The sequence below is a fragment of the Alnus glutinosa genome, chromosome 5 (genome assembly GCF_958979055.1).
Source record: "Alnus glutinosa chromosome 5, dhAlnGlut1.1, whole genome shotgun sequence".
NCBI lineage: Eukaryota > Viridiplantae > Streptophyta > Magnoliopsida > Fagales > Betulaceae > Alnus > Alnus glutinosa.
In genome coordinates this window covers 7491610-7509105 of record NC_084890.1, presented here as the reverse complement: position 1 = coordinate 7509105, position 17496 = coordinate 7491610, and the positions used below count along the sequence as shown (strand labels likewise).

Below are 17496 nucleotides of genomic sequence, written 5' to 3'. Positions count from 1 at the left end.
TCTATCCTTTTACTTCTAAAAACGCATATTCTGCTTGATGAACAACCTTGACTATGTTTCAAAAAAAAAAAACCAATCTTAACTAAAGAAGTACATTTTTTGCCAAGAGATGGTAGTTTTGGACGGTTGAGTGTTACATGCATGTGATAGTTCACGAAGGTAATGTTTAAACGAGTGGTAGTTTTGGTGGGGAAACGTAATTAACCTAAAAAGAAAAGATAAACTATTTTTACGCAAGTCTTCTATCAAACAGTATAATTTCAGTTGGGGAATTACATCAACCATATATGAACAACCCTTTTTCGGCTACTGAGGGTAGTTCAATCACATACAAATGTCAGGTTGAGGATGACTGAACCACCCACCTTGGCCACTAAAGATGATTTGACCATAGTGAAGATTTGATCATTTCCAAAGGACAAGTTGGGAGTGGCAGAACCTCTCCCTTGACTTTTAAGAATGATTCAATCAAACGGGAAGTTTGGCCACCCAGCCAACCCCCAAAGGCGAGGTTGGGGATGGCTAATCAACCATGACTTTTGGACATAAGGATTGTTCGGCTACTGCAAATCCGCCCCTTGGGGCAACCCCAAAGCAACTATAACCATCCTATTGTTGCATTCTAAATATTGCACCTGATATCAATCTGTTTTTCCTTATTGCTTCCCAATTCTCGTTTGACTAATCTTTTTTGCACTTAGATTTTCATTAATTCTATTTAAAAAAAATCAAAACTGTATCTCGAGTCTCTTAAAATATTTGTTACTTTTCCTTCTTAGACAATGGAGAAAGGGCAAGAGAAAGGGCAGAAGAAAAGTTCAAAAAGAAAAGAAGATAGATTCTAAGATATATATCATTCCCCTAGTAGAAAGACACAAATTCATTTTCATCAAACATTTAGCATGCGTGCACGTACAACAAAGTGTACGTATTTCTTATTCCAATGGTAGAAAGGCACAATTTCATCTAACATTTAGCAGACACAACGACGTATTCAACGATAAGATCCGTGATATAACGCATAACGCTCAGGACACACATGCACTAAACAATCCAACAAGTTCAGACTTCAGTGGATAAACATATTCACGAGACCACGACCATAACAAAAACCATGCAAATATAAAGCAAGCACTTTTATACCCTATAATTCTGGCCTGCTGAGCTTACTCTAATCCATACCACTTCACGACAAGCTCATAAACCTTCTTCTGGTCAGGAAGAGACTTGGCAACACTCTCCTTTTGCATGCACCTCTTAACCCATGCAATAAACTTGGGGCACTCTGCCTCCATGTTGAATTTGCCAAAAGTCTCATACAGGTAGAACCAGCTGTAAAAAGTGATGAGAGCAATGTCAACCAACCCAAAGTTTTCACCCCCAAAGTAAGGCTTTTCGCCAAGCTCTCCCTCCAATGTCTTGTATATTTCCAAGAAATCATTCTTTGCTGTCTCCAGCTCTTCTCCTTTTGAGGTAAATAACTTCTTTCCAACAGCATACACCTGCATTTTGCACTCGCATTACATAATTTACATTATAACTATTAATTACTACTCTCCGATCAGTAGATTATAAATTGTCTTCAATTCCCAATACTTCGTTGAGAATCCAGAAAGAAAAACTCATCTCAGAAATATGGACCGGACACTTTATAGCATTCAAGTATATATATATTGGACTAAAATCTTTATCTTGCCGATGAAGGCAATTAATTAAATCCATTGAACAAAAATTCAGTAGGTTTCTTTGGAATGGGAAATTAAGAAGATTGAGTTTCTTCTGGTTTTATGATGTACTTTCTGCAGAAGTTGTAAGTAGAGTTGTTTGCTGTCTGTGTTAGAGAGTGTTTAAATGCTGAAGGGTGTTAGTTTATTTATTTATTATTATTCCTAATCCTTATTAATATGGTAGTCCTATAAATTAAAAAAAAAATAAAAAATAATAAGTAAATAAACTAAATTATTTGAGATTGGTTTCTTTGGTTTGAAAAGGTTAAAAATAACATTAGAAGAGAAAGAAAAGAAAAGAAATTACAGAGACGCACTACCTTCTGCTCAATAAAGTCAGCCCAAAACCTGGCGTGAGCTCTCTGGTAAGGATCAGAGGGCAGCAACGGAGACCTGTCGTTCCAGACCTCGTCTATGTACTGAACGATGATGAGGGACTCACAGACCGGTTTCCCGTTGTGGATGAGAACCGGGATCTTCTTGTGAACCGGGTTCATCTTGAGAAGTAGATCGCTCTTGTTCCTCAAGTCGTCTTCCTTAAACTCGTACTTGATCCCCTTCTCAGCGAGCGCGATCCTGACTCTCATCCCAAACATGCTGGGCCAGAAATCCAGAAGAACCACCTCGTCCGCCATTGTCAAACACCTGAAAAAGATTGAAGCAAATTGGGGAGCAAAAAAAAGTGAGACAGTACTCCTCGGAATTCTAGCTCGCTTAATATGTGAAACGGGTTGCGCTGGGCATTTACTTATAGTATTGCATGAAAGGTTTGCAATGAAGGCGGGTTCTAAATTGTGTCGTTTTCAATATTATTTTATTTTTAATTTCTAGGGGTGGCTTTTGATAGTGTGAGTTTTGTGCACTGACTACGTCGTTTCGAAGACCTGACCACGTCAGCTGTTACGTCAGATTTTTTTTTTGGGCAGGTAGGAAAACGATGTTGGATTTTGAAAATGGCGACATCGATCTTCGAAGCAACTAGCAAGTGCTGCGTAGGGTTTGAATGTTGGAATCCATTGCTTTTTGCTTTTTTGTTGCAAGCAAGGAAAAAAAAAAAAGTGGATCTTGAAAATGGCGACACGAGACATCTTCTTCTTCATCTATTTTTTTTTATTTTTTTTTTATTTTTTAATAATTCAAAAAAAACTTAGGAAACTCATAGAAATAAAGCAAGATGCTTTAACAAAATTAAGTTGCGAATACAATTATGAATTTCTTTCATCTATACTTTGATCACTCTAACTTGTTTAACAATTATTTTGACTAATCTATAGGCAGCAGAATTTACCACTCTACTAACTTGGCCAATCTGTCAAGATTGTATACAATTAAGCACTTCATGTATATCATCAATAATATGATCATAGTTGCTCCAATTTCAACCTTAAGATTTGATAGTATTCACCACTTGAAACTTATCACATTCTAAAGAAATATTAAACTGAGTTCTCTGTTGAATTCGATTGCATAAAAAGCCGCCAATGCCAATGCATTTAGTCCGGCTTCTAGCTGCAATGACAAAGCCCTCGTGATCCTTCACTATAAAACTCATTCCCAATTGACCAGTAGTAATGTCCACCACAACATCCTAATTTACCTTTAGAATGCCTATAGGAGGAGCTTTCCATCTAAGAGAGAGCATTTCATCATGCTCTATTGGCATCAGACATCTTCATAGCACGTACTATGTGGTGTTTGATTGCTTTCTCTCTCTCTTTTTTTTTTTTTTTTTTTCTTCTTCTTCTTCTTCTTGCAAGTAGGAAAAAGACTTTGGAGGTTGAAAATGGCGATATCTTCTGAGGGCGTTAATAGAACGGAGACCTATTTAAGAGTCTGTCGGAGATTGTATTAAAAAATATATATTTTATAATTAAAAATGTTTAATTTCTAAGGTTTTTTTTTTTTTTTTTTTTTTTTTTTTTTTTTTTTTTTTTTTCAAAAGTTTGTTTTTTGCATTTTTTATAGTAAAAAAATAAAAAATAAAAATTGAGGTTTATACCAAAGAGATTTATTTTTGCTTTACACAATATATCGTTATTCTCTTTTTTTCATTTTCTTTCCTCTTTTAAAAAATTTAATTAATTATTTACGTTTTAAATTTTTAGGTTTTATATATTTATATTTTTAATATATTAATATTTTTTATTAAGAGTAACACGTGTCATTGTTTTATTGGTGCTGACATGGCACACTAATAGAATCCGTGTGAAGCGTTTTGACAAAATTGGACTGCAGACATTAAAATGTTATTTTAGCTTAACACAAGTATTTTTGAATAATTTTTTAAATCAGAAGAAACAATTTATAACTTAAATAAACTATATAGGCTGATTTTACTTTTATCCTTTTAGATTTGGATAAGAGTGTCCACATTTTTGCCTAAAGAAGTTACTCGGATATGGACACTAACTTCCAGAGGAATTTGTTTACTTTTTTGTATATATCAGAAAGTAAATGCCGTTTGTTGATTGCCATTGAACTTAAGATTTTAAAATATTATTCACTACAACAACTACAATTTTCAGTCTGCAACTTTCAAGAATGGCCCCATTAAAATATAAAGCAATTCCTTTCAAAATAATGGGCTATTATTATATAATATATGTCAATTGTATTATCTTCTCCTTTTAATATATCATTTTAAATATTTAGACATGATTAGACCAATGTGTGTTGGAGTTAAATAGAAGGAGGAATTTGTATACTTTTATATATAAAACTCCAAGATTTGTAGTTAATTTCTGAAAGTAAATGCCGTTCGTTGATTGCCTTTGAATTTCTGGTCTTAAAATATTGTTTACTACTACAACTACAATTTTCAGTCTCTTAGTACTGCTATTTAAGCGGCCAACCCGTTTTCGCAAACTGTGTGCCTGTGTGTTTGTATGTTGAAATTGTTGAATACCATTGCTTATCGATCAGTATTTGCTTGTTAAAATAATTGTTTCTTTTCCTTCTTAGACAATGGATGGAGGGCGAAAGACAAGTTAACAAAGAAAAGAAGATATGTCATTCCTCTCGTGTAAAGGCACAATTTCATTTTCACCAAGCATTTGGCGGACACAACAAAAAAACATGCACATCTATGCTCTTGTGATTCTGGCCGGCTGAGCTTGCTTTAATCCAAAGATCTCCAAAACAAACTCATAAAGCTTCTTCTGGTCAGGAAGAGTCTTGGCGACACTCTCATTCTGCATGCATCTCTTAGCCCATTCAACAATCTTGGGGCACTCTGCCTCCATGCTTAATTCGCCAAAAGTCTCATACACATAGAACTAGCGATAGAAAGTGATGAGAGCAATGTCAACAAACTCGAATCTTTCACCCCCAAAGTAAGGCTTGCCGCCGAGCCCTCCCTCCAATGTCTTATATATTTCCAAGAAATCCTTCTTTGCTGCCTCATGTTCTTCTCCTTTTGTGGTAAATAACTTCGTTTCAACACCATGCACCTGTATTTTGCAATCCCAATATTACATTATAATTACCACTCTCCGTAGATTTTATAAATTGTTTTCAATTCTAAGAGAAATAATTTTTTTATATTTTATTACCTTACATTAATCCTACACCAAGACACATAAGGAGTGTGTGTGACTCATATATGTGGGTTCTATATACATGAGTCCCACACCCAATATGTCTTGATCTAAAATTGATGTAGGATAATGTGACGTAGGAATAACACATTCCCAATTCCAAATATTTCGTTGAAATAGTACCAAATTCTAATAAATATACTATTCACATATCAGAATTTTAAAATTTTCTTAAGTAATTTCACAGTAGATCGAATTATTAAAATTTTTATTAACTATTTTTAATAAATAGCTAGTTCAGATCATATTATCCCAATTACAACAAAAACGAGCGCAAGAAACAATGGATTAAAGTTTTAATGGAGGCAATTATCACTACAAAAAAAACTCAATTATTTATGATTTTTTTCTAGACGGTTTTAAAAACCGTTTAGAATTAAATTTTTACAAACGGATTTTTGAAAACCGTCCCTAAAAAAATAAATTATGACATTTCAATAAAACAGTCTGTAAATCTACAGACGATTTAGATTAACTGTTTGAAAATTCAAGATTCCAGACGGTTTCATTGAAACCGTCTGCAATTTAATTTTTCAAAATACCACTCATCTGTCCAGGTCATGGATCCGCACCACAAAATGAAGTTCACATTTCAACCGTCTCTTTCAAATTTATCAACGACTCATAACACCCTACAATCACACAATCTCTCTCTTTACTTTATTCACAGACTTGGCCAAATAATTCCCAATTTATCCACCTTCAGGACACATAAACCAGATATAATTAAGCAATATTTCAAAGAAAAAGAAAGAAAAACAACTTAGAAACTGCGGGATCGAGACGACGGGAGAGAGTGTCGGAGATGGAGTGCTGGATCTATCAAACTGGCCCACGTTGGTGTGCGTGGGTTTCTGGTTGGATTTGGCAAGGTCGTCGGAGTTTCCGGCCGGATTCGGATACAGAGAGAGATCCGGCCAGAATACCACGTATTTCGGCCGGTTCGCTCTTCCTCTCCCTTTCTTTGTTGTCGGCCAGTGTACGTGGGTGCCGAATCTCAATTCCTCTCTTTCTCTGTCGCCGGCCGAATCTCTCAAACCATAATTTTTTTTTTTGAAAGTTATGATCAGAGCTTCAGACCATCTTAATATCAAAAAAATAATTATATTGATATTAATGATATAAATATATATAAATAAAAAAAAAATATTAATTTTGGATGGTTTGGAAAACCGTTCAGAAATTTTGTAGTGTATTGAGAATCTGAGATGGTTTATCACTTTATTAATTAATCAATAAAAAAAAAAATAAACTAAAATATTTGAGCTCCTACTAATTTTTGATCATTAAGATAGAGATAACAGAGGCGTACTAACTTCTGATCAATAAAGTCAGCCCAGAATCTGGCGTGAGCTCTCTGGTAAGGATCAGAGGGCAGCAACGGAGACTTGTTGTTCCAAACCTCATCTATGTACTGAACGATGATGAGGGACTCACAGACCGGTTTCCCGTTGTGGATGAGAACCGGGACCTTCTTGTGAACCGGGTTCATCTTGAGAAGCAGATCGCTCTTATCGCTCTTGTTCCTCGAGCCCTCCTCCTTGTACTCGTACTTGATCCCCTTCTCAGCCAGCGCGATCCTGACTCTCATCCCGAACACGCTGGGCCAGAAATCCAGAAGAACCACCTCGTCCGCCATTGTCAAACACCTGAAAAAGATTGAAGCAAATTGGGGAGCAAAGAAAACTGAGATGTGGGATAGTTGTCGGAATTCTAGCTTGCTCAGTTTGCCAAAACGGGTTGTGCTGGGCTTTTACTTGTAATGCATGAAACGTTTGCAATGAAGGCGGTTCTAACTTCTAAAACCCCAAGTTTGGTAAATGCCGTTTGTTGATTGCCTTTGAACTTCTGGTTTTAAAATATTGTTTACTACATGCAACAACTACAAGCTGAGTTTCAGTCTCCAACTTTCAAAAAAGGCCCCTGAAACTTTTAACTTGACCAATTTTACGCTCCTATATATTTTGCTTGAAGTTGCAATCAAGACCACCCCCGAGATTACATTGGCACAAATCAATGAAAGTTCAATGCACGAGACTCCTAATACTATTTAAGTGGCCCCCTTACTTATGACTGTTTCTAGCCTTAGAGAGAGAGAGAGAGAGAGAGAGAGAGGCCTTAACGAAACAACCTCCGTGCATTCGTCGATGGCTTTTAATTATTCACCAACGGTAAGAGTGTAGTGTAACTAAGGACAGGTTATAACCGGTCGAAAAACTAGCTTCGTGCACTAATTGGTTTCGGGTAATCGAAAAACCAGTTTGGTACCCAGTTATTTATAACTGATCGAGTTGGGTACCAGGAGTTGAAGTTGGGTATTAATTTTCTAGACACCTGATTATAATTGTGTAACAGGCTCCAAGTGTATATATATATATATATATTGTACATGAGCTTTTCCTTTGAATTAGACAAATGACCATACAATTATTCAATTCTTTGGGCTTTTTACGGTTTACAACACCAATATCTGGAAGATTCAAGAAAACTTCATTTAAGGTTTTTTTTAAAGTTCTGATATTTGATATTCTATTTCATAAAAAAAGAGTAAAAGACGGAGAGTCGAGACAGAGGGAGAAAGAGAAACACAGAGGAAGCCATGGATGATAGCTGTGCGGTGTGCGCCGAGTCCCTGGAATGGGTGAAGGCTGAAACATTTTCCTATTTTTGTATTTTCTTTCCAAAGAAGTAATCGCCATTAGTAAATTATCTAGTACGCACCCAACATCATATGCTCTCATATTAAATAAAATTGAAATAAAATCAGTCACTCAAAATAATGAAAAGTAAAAATGGAAATGAGCAAAAGTTGTTGGACAAATTAGTCTTCTTTGTATTGAGCTTTATTGACTTCAATGCTGAACATGCAAATTTAATATAAGTAAATGTTATTTAATAGCTTATATAATTGTTATAGTATCTCTAATTATTATTTTCTTGGATCATCTAATGCTACCCTGATTTTTTTGATAGGCCAAAAGTGGAATTTGGCTTTTTAATTTTTTGATTAATTTGTCTTGTGTTAGGATTTTATTTCTGGTTAACAAAACAAAAAGTGCCTTAAAACGTAGGGTGACTGTCGTAAAAAAATATTGTATTATAGTGAAACTGTACATTTGTTTGGATATAATATCTAAAAGAGTAAAAGTACAATTCATACAATGACGGAACGACATTAAAACTAAGGAGTATCCAAATTAAAATTTTCATAGATCTCGTAGTAATGTTTAGGCACTATAAATCTTTAATAGATAAAAAGACTTATCCTTATTGTCTTCATTATTATTATGTTAAATACAAGTTCTCTCATGTTCATTTAAACGAGAAGTGTGAACTTTGGTTATTTATTATTAATATATAAATAATAGGGAAGAAAGAGTATGGTGCACATATATTATCAAAATATATAAACATTTATTGAATTGAGTTGAGCTACCTTCACTTTCGGTTTATTTGGTGTTTGTTTAATTTTTTTATTTTTACTTTCATTATATATACATTATATAGGAGAATATATTTAGTTAAAGCCCTAGATCGATTCTACTACTTTGGCTCATCTAATATCTAGACACATGATTTTCAATCAACATATATATTAGTATTATACTATTATTAACGAAAAAATAGACATTTCAATTAAATAAAGAAGACTTTCTCATTCACACTAAATAGTTTGAGAATGAGGCACATAGAGTGCTTTTGGTTTCTTTAGGAGTGGTTGCCCCTCTTTGGAGCCAGTGTTTTCAAGCTTTTGGATGGGTTAAAAACTATGTCAAGGACTATGATCACATGAAATTAATCAACTGGTAGGTAGTGACGTAGGGATATTGGGAAACTAAACAGCCGGGCTGGATGAAATTAAAACGGTCATGCTTGTCAAAGCAAAAGAAAAATATATCGATCCTACTATATATATAATTATAATATATGAAAATTAATTAAGCATGTTAATTACCAAGTAGTCATAAAATAGAAGCTAAACGTTTACCACCTAATACTCCTCGCTTTGGTTGGATGATGACCAAAGTTTCCATTATCTTCCATCATAATTTAAAATCTAAAAGCAGCCTGCAGTTGATCATGTTTAATATTAATGATGAAAAAAATAATGACCTTCTCAATATGTTGTTTACTTTATTTTGTTACTATTTTGTATTGTACGTAGAGAAGAAGATGGACAAGACTTGGATGACAAAGTCTAGGGGTACGAGGGAATATAGAGATGGGTGTAGATTGTTTGTTCACTTCGCAGTTAGTAACTGTAGAATCCCCAATGGAAATATACACTACACTTGTAAGTCGTGTCGAAATAACCAGCGTCACCCGCCCGATGTCGTACTTGCCCACATGACAGGGAGTAAGGGAATAATGACTACATACACTACATGGTTTTGGCACGGTGAGAAGCATGTTCGGGGTCCTGTTGCAGGTTCTTACTCGAATCGCTCAGCCGCAGATGTGGTTAGTGGAAGCACAGAACAGGGTGGCGACATGTACTCAATGTTGCGTGATGCATTCGGCATGCACGAAGTTAGAGAAGAAAATTGTGAGCCTGAGGTCGTGGCTCAGGGAGGTGAAGAAATTGGGTGGAATGGAGAATCAGTTGAAGGGAACGCTCAGAAGTACTACGACATGCTCAAAAAGTCGGAGAAGCCACTTTATGGGGGTACTAAACATAACAAGCTGAGTTCTACTGTACATTTGTACAACTTGAATTGCGTTGGCAGACTTGGCCAAACAACTCCATAAACAACTTTATTTATTTATTTTTATCGTGAACTTAATGAATTACTAAAATTTACTACATTTCAACTTTTGTTGGAAAATATGAAAAATGTGATGGCTAGAAAAAGATAAGTTTTAAAATTTTGACAGCAGAAAAAAGGACAAACTTTCTAGAATCGTTGCAAAATCTTCTATAAAAACTATTTGTTGGATCTTTCCATTCCGTACTTTGCATCTTCTTTGGTTTCAGTATTAGTATTTTGTCTTCTTTTCATAACTGAGCAAAAACTGTTCCTACTCTAAAAGTTAAGATACAACTCACATCAATAATGACAAATATCTCAATGAAAAGATATTTATTATTGAAGATAATAATAACTAGACAAGTAAAAAGTTCTCATGATACATTAAATACAAAATATTAGAAGATGTAAAGTGAGATACGAGCTGAATAATTGTAACCATTTATAATTGTAGTAGGAATTGAATAGTTGTGTAGTTGTTATAAATATGAATACAATGATCCCACAATATTCACGAAAAGAAATATGTAGTTTTTAAATCTTACTAGCTAGATGCATGGGTTGGGGTTTTATTTTATTTTATTTTTCATTTTTTGAACCTTGCATTATCTTTTCTTGTCAGTACGTGGAAGAAAATCACTAATGCACAATTAATAGAAGAAAATCACTAATTGTGTAGTTGTTATAAATATGAATACATATTCCGACGGTCATAAAGCACCAAGAAAACTAAAAAAAAGGTGCCTGTGCATAAGCCGGCTTGCAAACGAAGTGTTGGAAATGAACAAAAGCAACGTATAAATCCATCGCCAAAAACTATTAACAATAATTGGCGCATTTTTTTTTTCAATGTTAAATATTTTTTTAGTACATGAATTTTGACAACTTTATTTTTTGATATTTGAGTTTCAATTTATATCGCAGATGGTACTTGACTTTTGAGAAAAGACGGACTTGGTACCTACATTCATTTTTTGGTCCAATATTTTAATAGTCCGCCACGTGTCAACTTTACTAAGATGACATGTGGCACTATATAAAAAAAATCTTTAAAAATTAATTAAAAATAACAAAATAATAATTTTTTAAAAAAAATTAAAAAAAAAAAAAGTCAACCCCTTAGCCGGTTTGGGTGGCCGAACCACCCCAATCTTCTTTCCTCCCCAATTTGCTTCATTCGTGGTTCTTCTGGATTTCTGGCCCAGCATGTTTGGGATGAGGGTCAGGACGCTGGCTGAGAAAGGGATCGAGTACGTGTACAAGGAGGAGAGCTCGAGGAACAAGAGCGATCTACTTCTCAAGTTGAACCCGGTTCACAAGAAGATCCCAGTTCTCATCGATCCACAACGGGAAACCGGTCTGCGAGTCCATCATCATCGTTCAGTACATAGATGAAGTCTGGAACGACAAGTCTCCGTTTCTGTCCTCTGATCCTTACCAGAGAGCTCACGCCAGGTTCTGGGCTAACTTTGTTGATCAGAAGGTAGTGCGTCTCTGTTATCTCTATCTTAATGAGAAATTAACAGGAGCTCAAATATTTTAGTTTATTTATTTATTTTTATTGATTAATTTTATAGAGTGATAAAACGAGTCAACCTCTTTTTTACTCCATTTGGTTTGACTTTTTTATTTTTTGCTCTACGTGCTTCAATTGATATTACATATGGTACTTGTGCTATTAGAAAAGGCGAAAATGGTACATCCATTCAAATTTCTATCCAAAAAACTAAGGTCTACTCTCAAGTGTTGACATGTGTTTTATGCATTAAAAAAAAAATTTTAAAAAAAAAAGCTTTAAAAATTAATAAATAATAATAAAAAAAAAACTTAAAATATTAAAACTCAAAAAAAAAAAAAAAAAAAAAAAAAAAAAAAAAAAAGAAGAAAAGAAAAGAGAGGAGGAGCCAACCCCTTTTGCCAAAATGGAGGTGGCTGGCCATCCATGGGTAACACAAAAAAGGATCATGGTAGTTGCAGACATTGACAATGAAGCCCACCTTGGCCCCAACCCCCTATAACAAGCACTCAACCCAGCTTCCTTCACCAAGTTCTGAATCGCCGGCACAACCTTCAATGGCCTTCTCCGCCCATTTTCCTCTCCATCCAAAACCTATAATCTTGTCTTATGCTCCGTTTGTTTCGGCGTAAAATGATTTTGGTATTTTACGGTTGGTCAACGAAAATCGTTTTCAGTTTGACAGTAAAAGCTTTTTTAATTTTCGGAAAACGATTTACGATTTTTAAAACCGTAAATTGTTTTCCGAAATTAAACTCTTCGTTCTTACACGCATGTTTGATATCCAATTGTCAAAATTTAGCAATTGTTGATAGTCGGAATCCAACCAACCCCGGAGTTCGACAATATCCGGTCACCGGTATCCTGCCGGCGACAGAATCTGGCTACCTGCGCCGGATTCCGGCCAAGCCGGCTGGATCTGGCCAAAATGGCCGGAATCCGGATCTGGCCAAAACAGCCGGGATCCGGCCACTGATCAGGCCGAATATGGCCAAAACGGCCGGATCCGGCCAGATATGACAGGATTCTGCCATTGATCGGGCCAGATCTGGCCAAAATGGCCTGGTTCCGGTCAAACTGTCTCGCCGGAATCCGGCAACGGCGACCGGACGATTGAATATAGCTGCACTCCTGTGGGCGTAGGCAAATTGCCGAACCACGTAAATCTTGTCTTGTTTTTCTCTTTTCGATTCCTTATTATTAATCATCGTTGTGCATGGTAACAACAGAGAGTTTAGAGGTCTTGGCATTGGATTACATCAATTTGATTGGGTGGATCCTAGATGTTCTCTACTCATTTGCAGGATTGAGCCCAGTTGAGAAATCTCTATTGTATGAGTTGCAATTTGGTGAGTTCGTTACTGTAACGCCTTGCCTTTTACAAAAAGGAGTAAGTGAAAATTTCGATTTTCATGTGACATTGCGACATCATCAAAGTTAAATATTGGCAGCAGAATATATTTTTTTTCTTAACAATAAGGGAACATAACACAAAAGAACTGATGAAATTACCTCATTATATTAAAATATGAACCATGTGTTCTAATATAATAAATACACTCAAAGTAAATCATATGTGCCACATGCGACACTTAATAATAAAAACTATTGTTTTATCCAACATAATAAATATTACATATTAACATAAAAAGTCTCAAATAACATTATCATAAATATCAGCAAATGGTTCCATCCATCCTGCACAAACTTGTATGTGATTGTGGTTAACACTACAATTCCAAACTTTCATCAAGTGAGTCAACAACTCTCAATAACATAAGAAATATTGCTCTATTTAAAAGTGCACTATACAATCGAATGATGATAGTCATATATCCATAATGCAATGACAGTTCATAAACATAGTCTCATATATTTTCTTCTTGCATTCATTCATACTAAAGCCATGTGCATGGTTATTGTTAATCTATGAGCATTATGCCCATTTAACTGTTGAGCCTTGTACTCCTTTAAGCGTAAAGCTTATTGGTCTTCGAGGCCTTGTGCCTCGACTGTGAGTCTTGTGCACGCCAGTCTATTACTATTTATAGGGTCCTTATGCTCCCACTGTGGGCCTTGTGCCCGCCAGCTTTATTATTATTAATCTTTTCGGGGGCTTTGTGCTCTTACTGTGGACCTTGTGCCTGCCAACTTTTTTATTAATCCTGCATACTAACTATTCACCACAGTACGCAACAATCCAAACAAAACATGTTACACATAACTCATGTCAAATGCCAAACAACTTGTATACAATTAAATAAAACAAAAATCACTACGCTAAAGAAAATAATCACATATCATCCTCAGTGAATAAGAAATACTCATAGTTTTTTCTTGCTCCAGAAAGTGTTTCACATACAAACGTTCACTGCAATGTAAATTAATTCAAGCGATAGTGAATTAGTATAATTCATTAAAAATACATTTTAACTCTATTCTCATTTCTGACTTTTTAAACCTTAACTTAATCTCCTATTTAAACATTATCACGGCATATAAAATATGTTTAATTATAATGCCACATATTTTATGCGAGCATTATAACAGTATTTATAAATAATGACCAAAATACCATTTTTTTATTTTTATTTTAAAATGGTTATTTACATAAGGGTCGTTTCAAAAGCATTTTTAATCAATAAAATAACGGCTATTTATATAATAGTTATATATCAAATCGCATAAATATCATAATATCCTTAATACAATTTAGGCGGCGTGTCGGCACTTTTAAAAATAATTACTTTTTACTTGGACATCACAACGATGTATTTATAAAATATTTATTTTACTTTGAAAATATCACTTTTTAAACACAACATTAAAACATCAAATATCAATAATTCATGAAGTAACAAACATTATAAATCAAAGCTATGGGAGAAACTTACTAAAAAATAGATGACTTATATTTTAACCGTGTGTGTGTGCATAATGTGTTAACAAAATAATATAAGTGCAGAATTTAAAAGACATAAGAATTTTGTTAACTAAGTGGAAACTCAATCAAGAGAAAAATCACTCCGAGACAGTCATACCCAGGATATCCACTATTCATAAGACAAAGTTAGTACATAGACACACTACAAAAATTGAAGTAATTTGTGACCAATGTTTAGTGGCCTTTCAGGCACCCTGAAAGGCCACTAAACATTAGTGACATATGATTAGTAGCATTTTTAGAAGGCCACAAATCAGTCAGTCAGCATTTCTGACTTTGTGGCTTGTCATTGGCTGACACGCCACAAATTAGTGGCGTGTCAAACGGACACGCCACTAATTATGGTATTTTTTTTTTTTAAAAAAAAAAAAAAACATAAAAATCCTGCAATCCAAAAAACCTGTAATCCGAAATTTTGTATTGGTTTACAACAATTCTATCAATCCATAATCAACACAATTGCAACAATTTGAATTTTTATCAACAATCACAACTACAAAAAAAAAAATTATTCCAAAAGTTTCACTAAACATATATATATATATATATATATATGACATAGATTCATAATACTCAAACTAAAACTTACAACAAAAAGTCATTCCAAAAGTTTCAATAAAAATGTCATAAATTCATAACAATCAAAACAAAGGTTTCAATAAACAAAATATATAATCAATCTTTGTCATAGATTGATAACAAAACCGAAACAAAAAAAAAAAAAAAAAGGCAAGTACATATTTGCCAACTAAAATAAACCTAAATGTTACCCAATATCAATTGTCAGCAAGATTTTCATGATCGGGTAACTGCATAGCATTTTCCGTAGGATCTGCGAATGATAAAACAAATATAGTATGTTAGCAAACAATATGATCAAATTATATAAAGTCCTAAGCATTTAACAAAGTGTGAATTTAAACAGACGTAATCATACCACGAAAAAAAAAAAAAAAACCCATTAATTATTACCTGATATGCTATCAACAGATGACACATTCATATGATGTGCAGAATTTTTGTCTGGCACTATGTTATCATGAGAGACTCCAGGCACGGATACTGATTGGCGCCACAATGACTCCATTTGGTTAAAACGGGACATAATCTGAGATTGTGCTGCCAACAGCTTATCCATTTGTAACTTGTGTCATGCCCGCTCACCCTCAAGTACTCTCTTGATCTCAGAAGCTTGTCTTGCCCGCTCAGCCTCGAGTGCTCTCTCCATCTCAGAAGCGTGTCGTGCCCTCTCAACCTCGAGTGCTCTCTCCATCTCAGGAGCAAACATTTCTTGCGGAAAGACGGCGTGCCCTTGATTTTGTGAATGCGGCTGTGATGGTGTATGGTAAGAGCGTATGGACCCTCGCACAGGCCAAATATTTGGCCCAACCTACCTAACTCTACCGGCGTACTCTGGCTTGTTGCCAAGCGCCTGGGCATACGCATCGTCATGTCTCCAACGTATCGCTCTTTGTGTTACGCTTGACGAATCGACAAAGTCGGTTGGCATTAGCATCACCATCCTTTCCTGCATGTAGTATTAAATGTTGGTGCGTCAAACTAATGTGCATCGTAAATAAATAATTATACATATAAGTAAAACAATATATGAAAGATGAATAACATACACATCTCTCTTTTACTATATCATTTGGATAGATTCCATCCTTCTTCGTTTGAGTTTTTATATACGCTTGTGCTCGCGTAGAAGGAGTGTCATCCTTGACAGTCTGCCAAAAGAATAAAACATTATAACACATGTTTATATATATAAAATGTTTACATTTATATGTATGGAATAAATTGGTGCACATACTTCTTCGTGTGACAACCTCACATAGCTTTTGGTCCCCGTGCAATGAGAAGTATTTTGCAATGCTCGTAATTGCTTCATATGGTCAGCATACTCCTACACAATTAACATTCTTATTATGTAAACACTAACACAACTAAATGAAATTAATGAAACTACACAAAATAGTAATGTAATTCATGACTAACCTGATACTCTTCGTCACACCATTTATTCAACAACGCATCCACGTCCTCGGGGCGGTAGTTGGAGAGTCTTCTTGCCCCTACTCTTGCTCGTACCGTCTCAGGAGTATCGCCCCGTTGAATGCTTAATTTAACTTTTGTGTTGTGTCTCCAATTCTTGAGCTTTACACCCATATCCCGAAACGCATCTTCTTTTACTTTTTGTAAATCATAACTTGGTGGGATGTAAAAGTCCACCTACACAAGTTGGAAGTTGATAAATAAAAATTAAAAAAAATAATTTTAAAAAAAAGTTTGACTGTACGTAAAAGTCCACTTACCATCAGGGCTTTCCATATATCCTCCTTTATACGAGCCGGTACATGCACCTAATCGTCCCGTAAATGCACATAGTTTCCGCTCCTTATTAGCTTCTCGGTTTGCTTTCTAAATTTATTGGCGCTAAATCCTACGGGTTGTCAACCTGGATTATAATCCATCACGACCCTCTTTCCCGCGGGGATCTCTCATGCCTTGTGCGGGTCCGTAATGGTCATAACTTCAAAACAAGTGCTGCCATCTGGATTAGTACCTATAACATTAATAGATATTGATGTTAATTATTTCGAAATGAATATAAAATGCAAAACAATAAATACGTATATATCCTTTATATTTATAAAAATATGTACTTACTTATCGTCCGGATCTGATTCACGTCCAGCACTTGTGTAGCAAGCTCATCCTCAAGCTGTGCATCATGTAGGCCCTCCGCGGGCTGTGCATCATGCAAGCCCTCTGGAGCTTGTGTCTCATTATAGTTTGAAAGATGTGTCTCCGTATCATGAGAACCCGACATGCTGTAGTCGAATAGCTGCGCCACGTGACCAGGGGAACACGCCTTTAATTGGCTCACTGTCTGCTGCATATGAGGTAGATGACCAAATGTATTATCTTCGATGTTGTATTGGTATCCTGAGTGATCATC

At 35.1% G+C, this 17496-nt stretch overlaps 2 protein-coding genes across 2 annotated transcripts; both read right to left on the bottom strand.

Annotated features, from left to right (window-relative positions):
• Nucleotides 1-883: 883 nt before the first annotated feature.
• Nucleotides 884-2458, bottom strand: LOC133869954 (probable glutathione S-transferase). Its single transcript, XM_062307054.1, has 2 exons — nucleotides 2048-2458; nucleotides 884-1502 (listed from the first exon to the last, which is right to left on the bottom strand). Exons 1-2 carry the CDS (start codon nucleotides 2360-2362, stop codon nucleotides 1167-1169), a joined length of 651 nt encoding a protein of 216 aa, XP_062163038.1. The 5' UTR covers nucleotides 2363-2458; the 3' UTR covers nucleotides 884-1166.
• A 3444-nt stretch (nucleotides 2459-5902) lies between these two features.
• LOC133868696 (glutathione S-transferase U22-like) lies at nucleotides 5903-7340 on the bottom strand. Its single transcript, XM_062305674.1, has one exon. The coding sequence runs from the start codon at nucleotides 6960-6962 to the stop codon at nucleotides 6576-6578; it is 387 nt and encodes a 128-aa protein (XP_062161658.1). The 5' UTR covers nucleotides 6963-7340; the 3' UTR covers nucleotides 5903-6575.
• Between the last annotated feature and the right edge of the window lie 10156 nt (nucleotides 7341-17496).

Bases quoted from the DNA above. Each gene is read 5' to 3' on its own strand.
- LOC133869954 (XM_062307054.1), bottom strand. From the start codon at position 2,362: ATGGCGGACGAGGTGGTTCTTCTGGATTTCTGGCCCAGCATGTTTGGG. The intron at 1,503-2,047 runs GTAGTGCGTCTC...TGCAAAATGCAG, and splicing joins CTGACTTTATTGAGCAGAAG to GTGTATGCTGTTGGAAAGAA.
- LOC133868696 (XM_062305674.1), bottom strand. From the start codon at position 6,962: ATGGCGGACGAGGTGGTTCTTCTGGATTTCTGGCCCAGCGTGTTCGGG.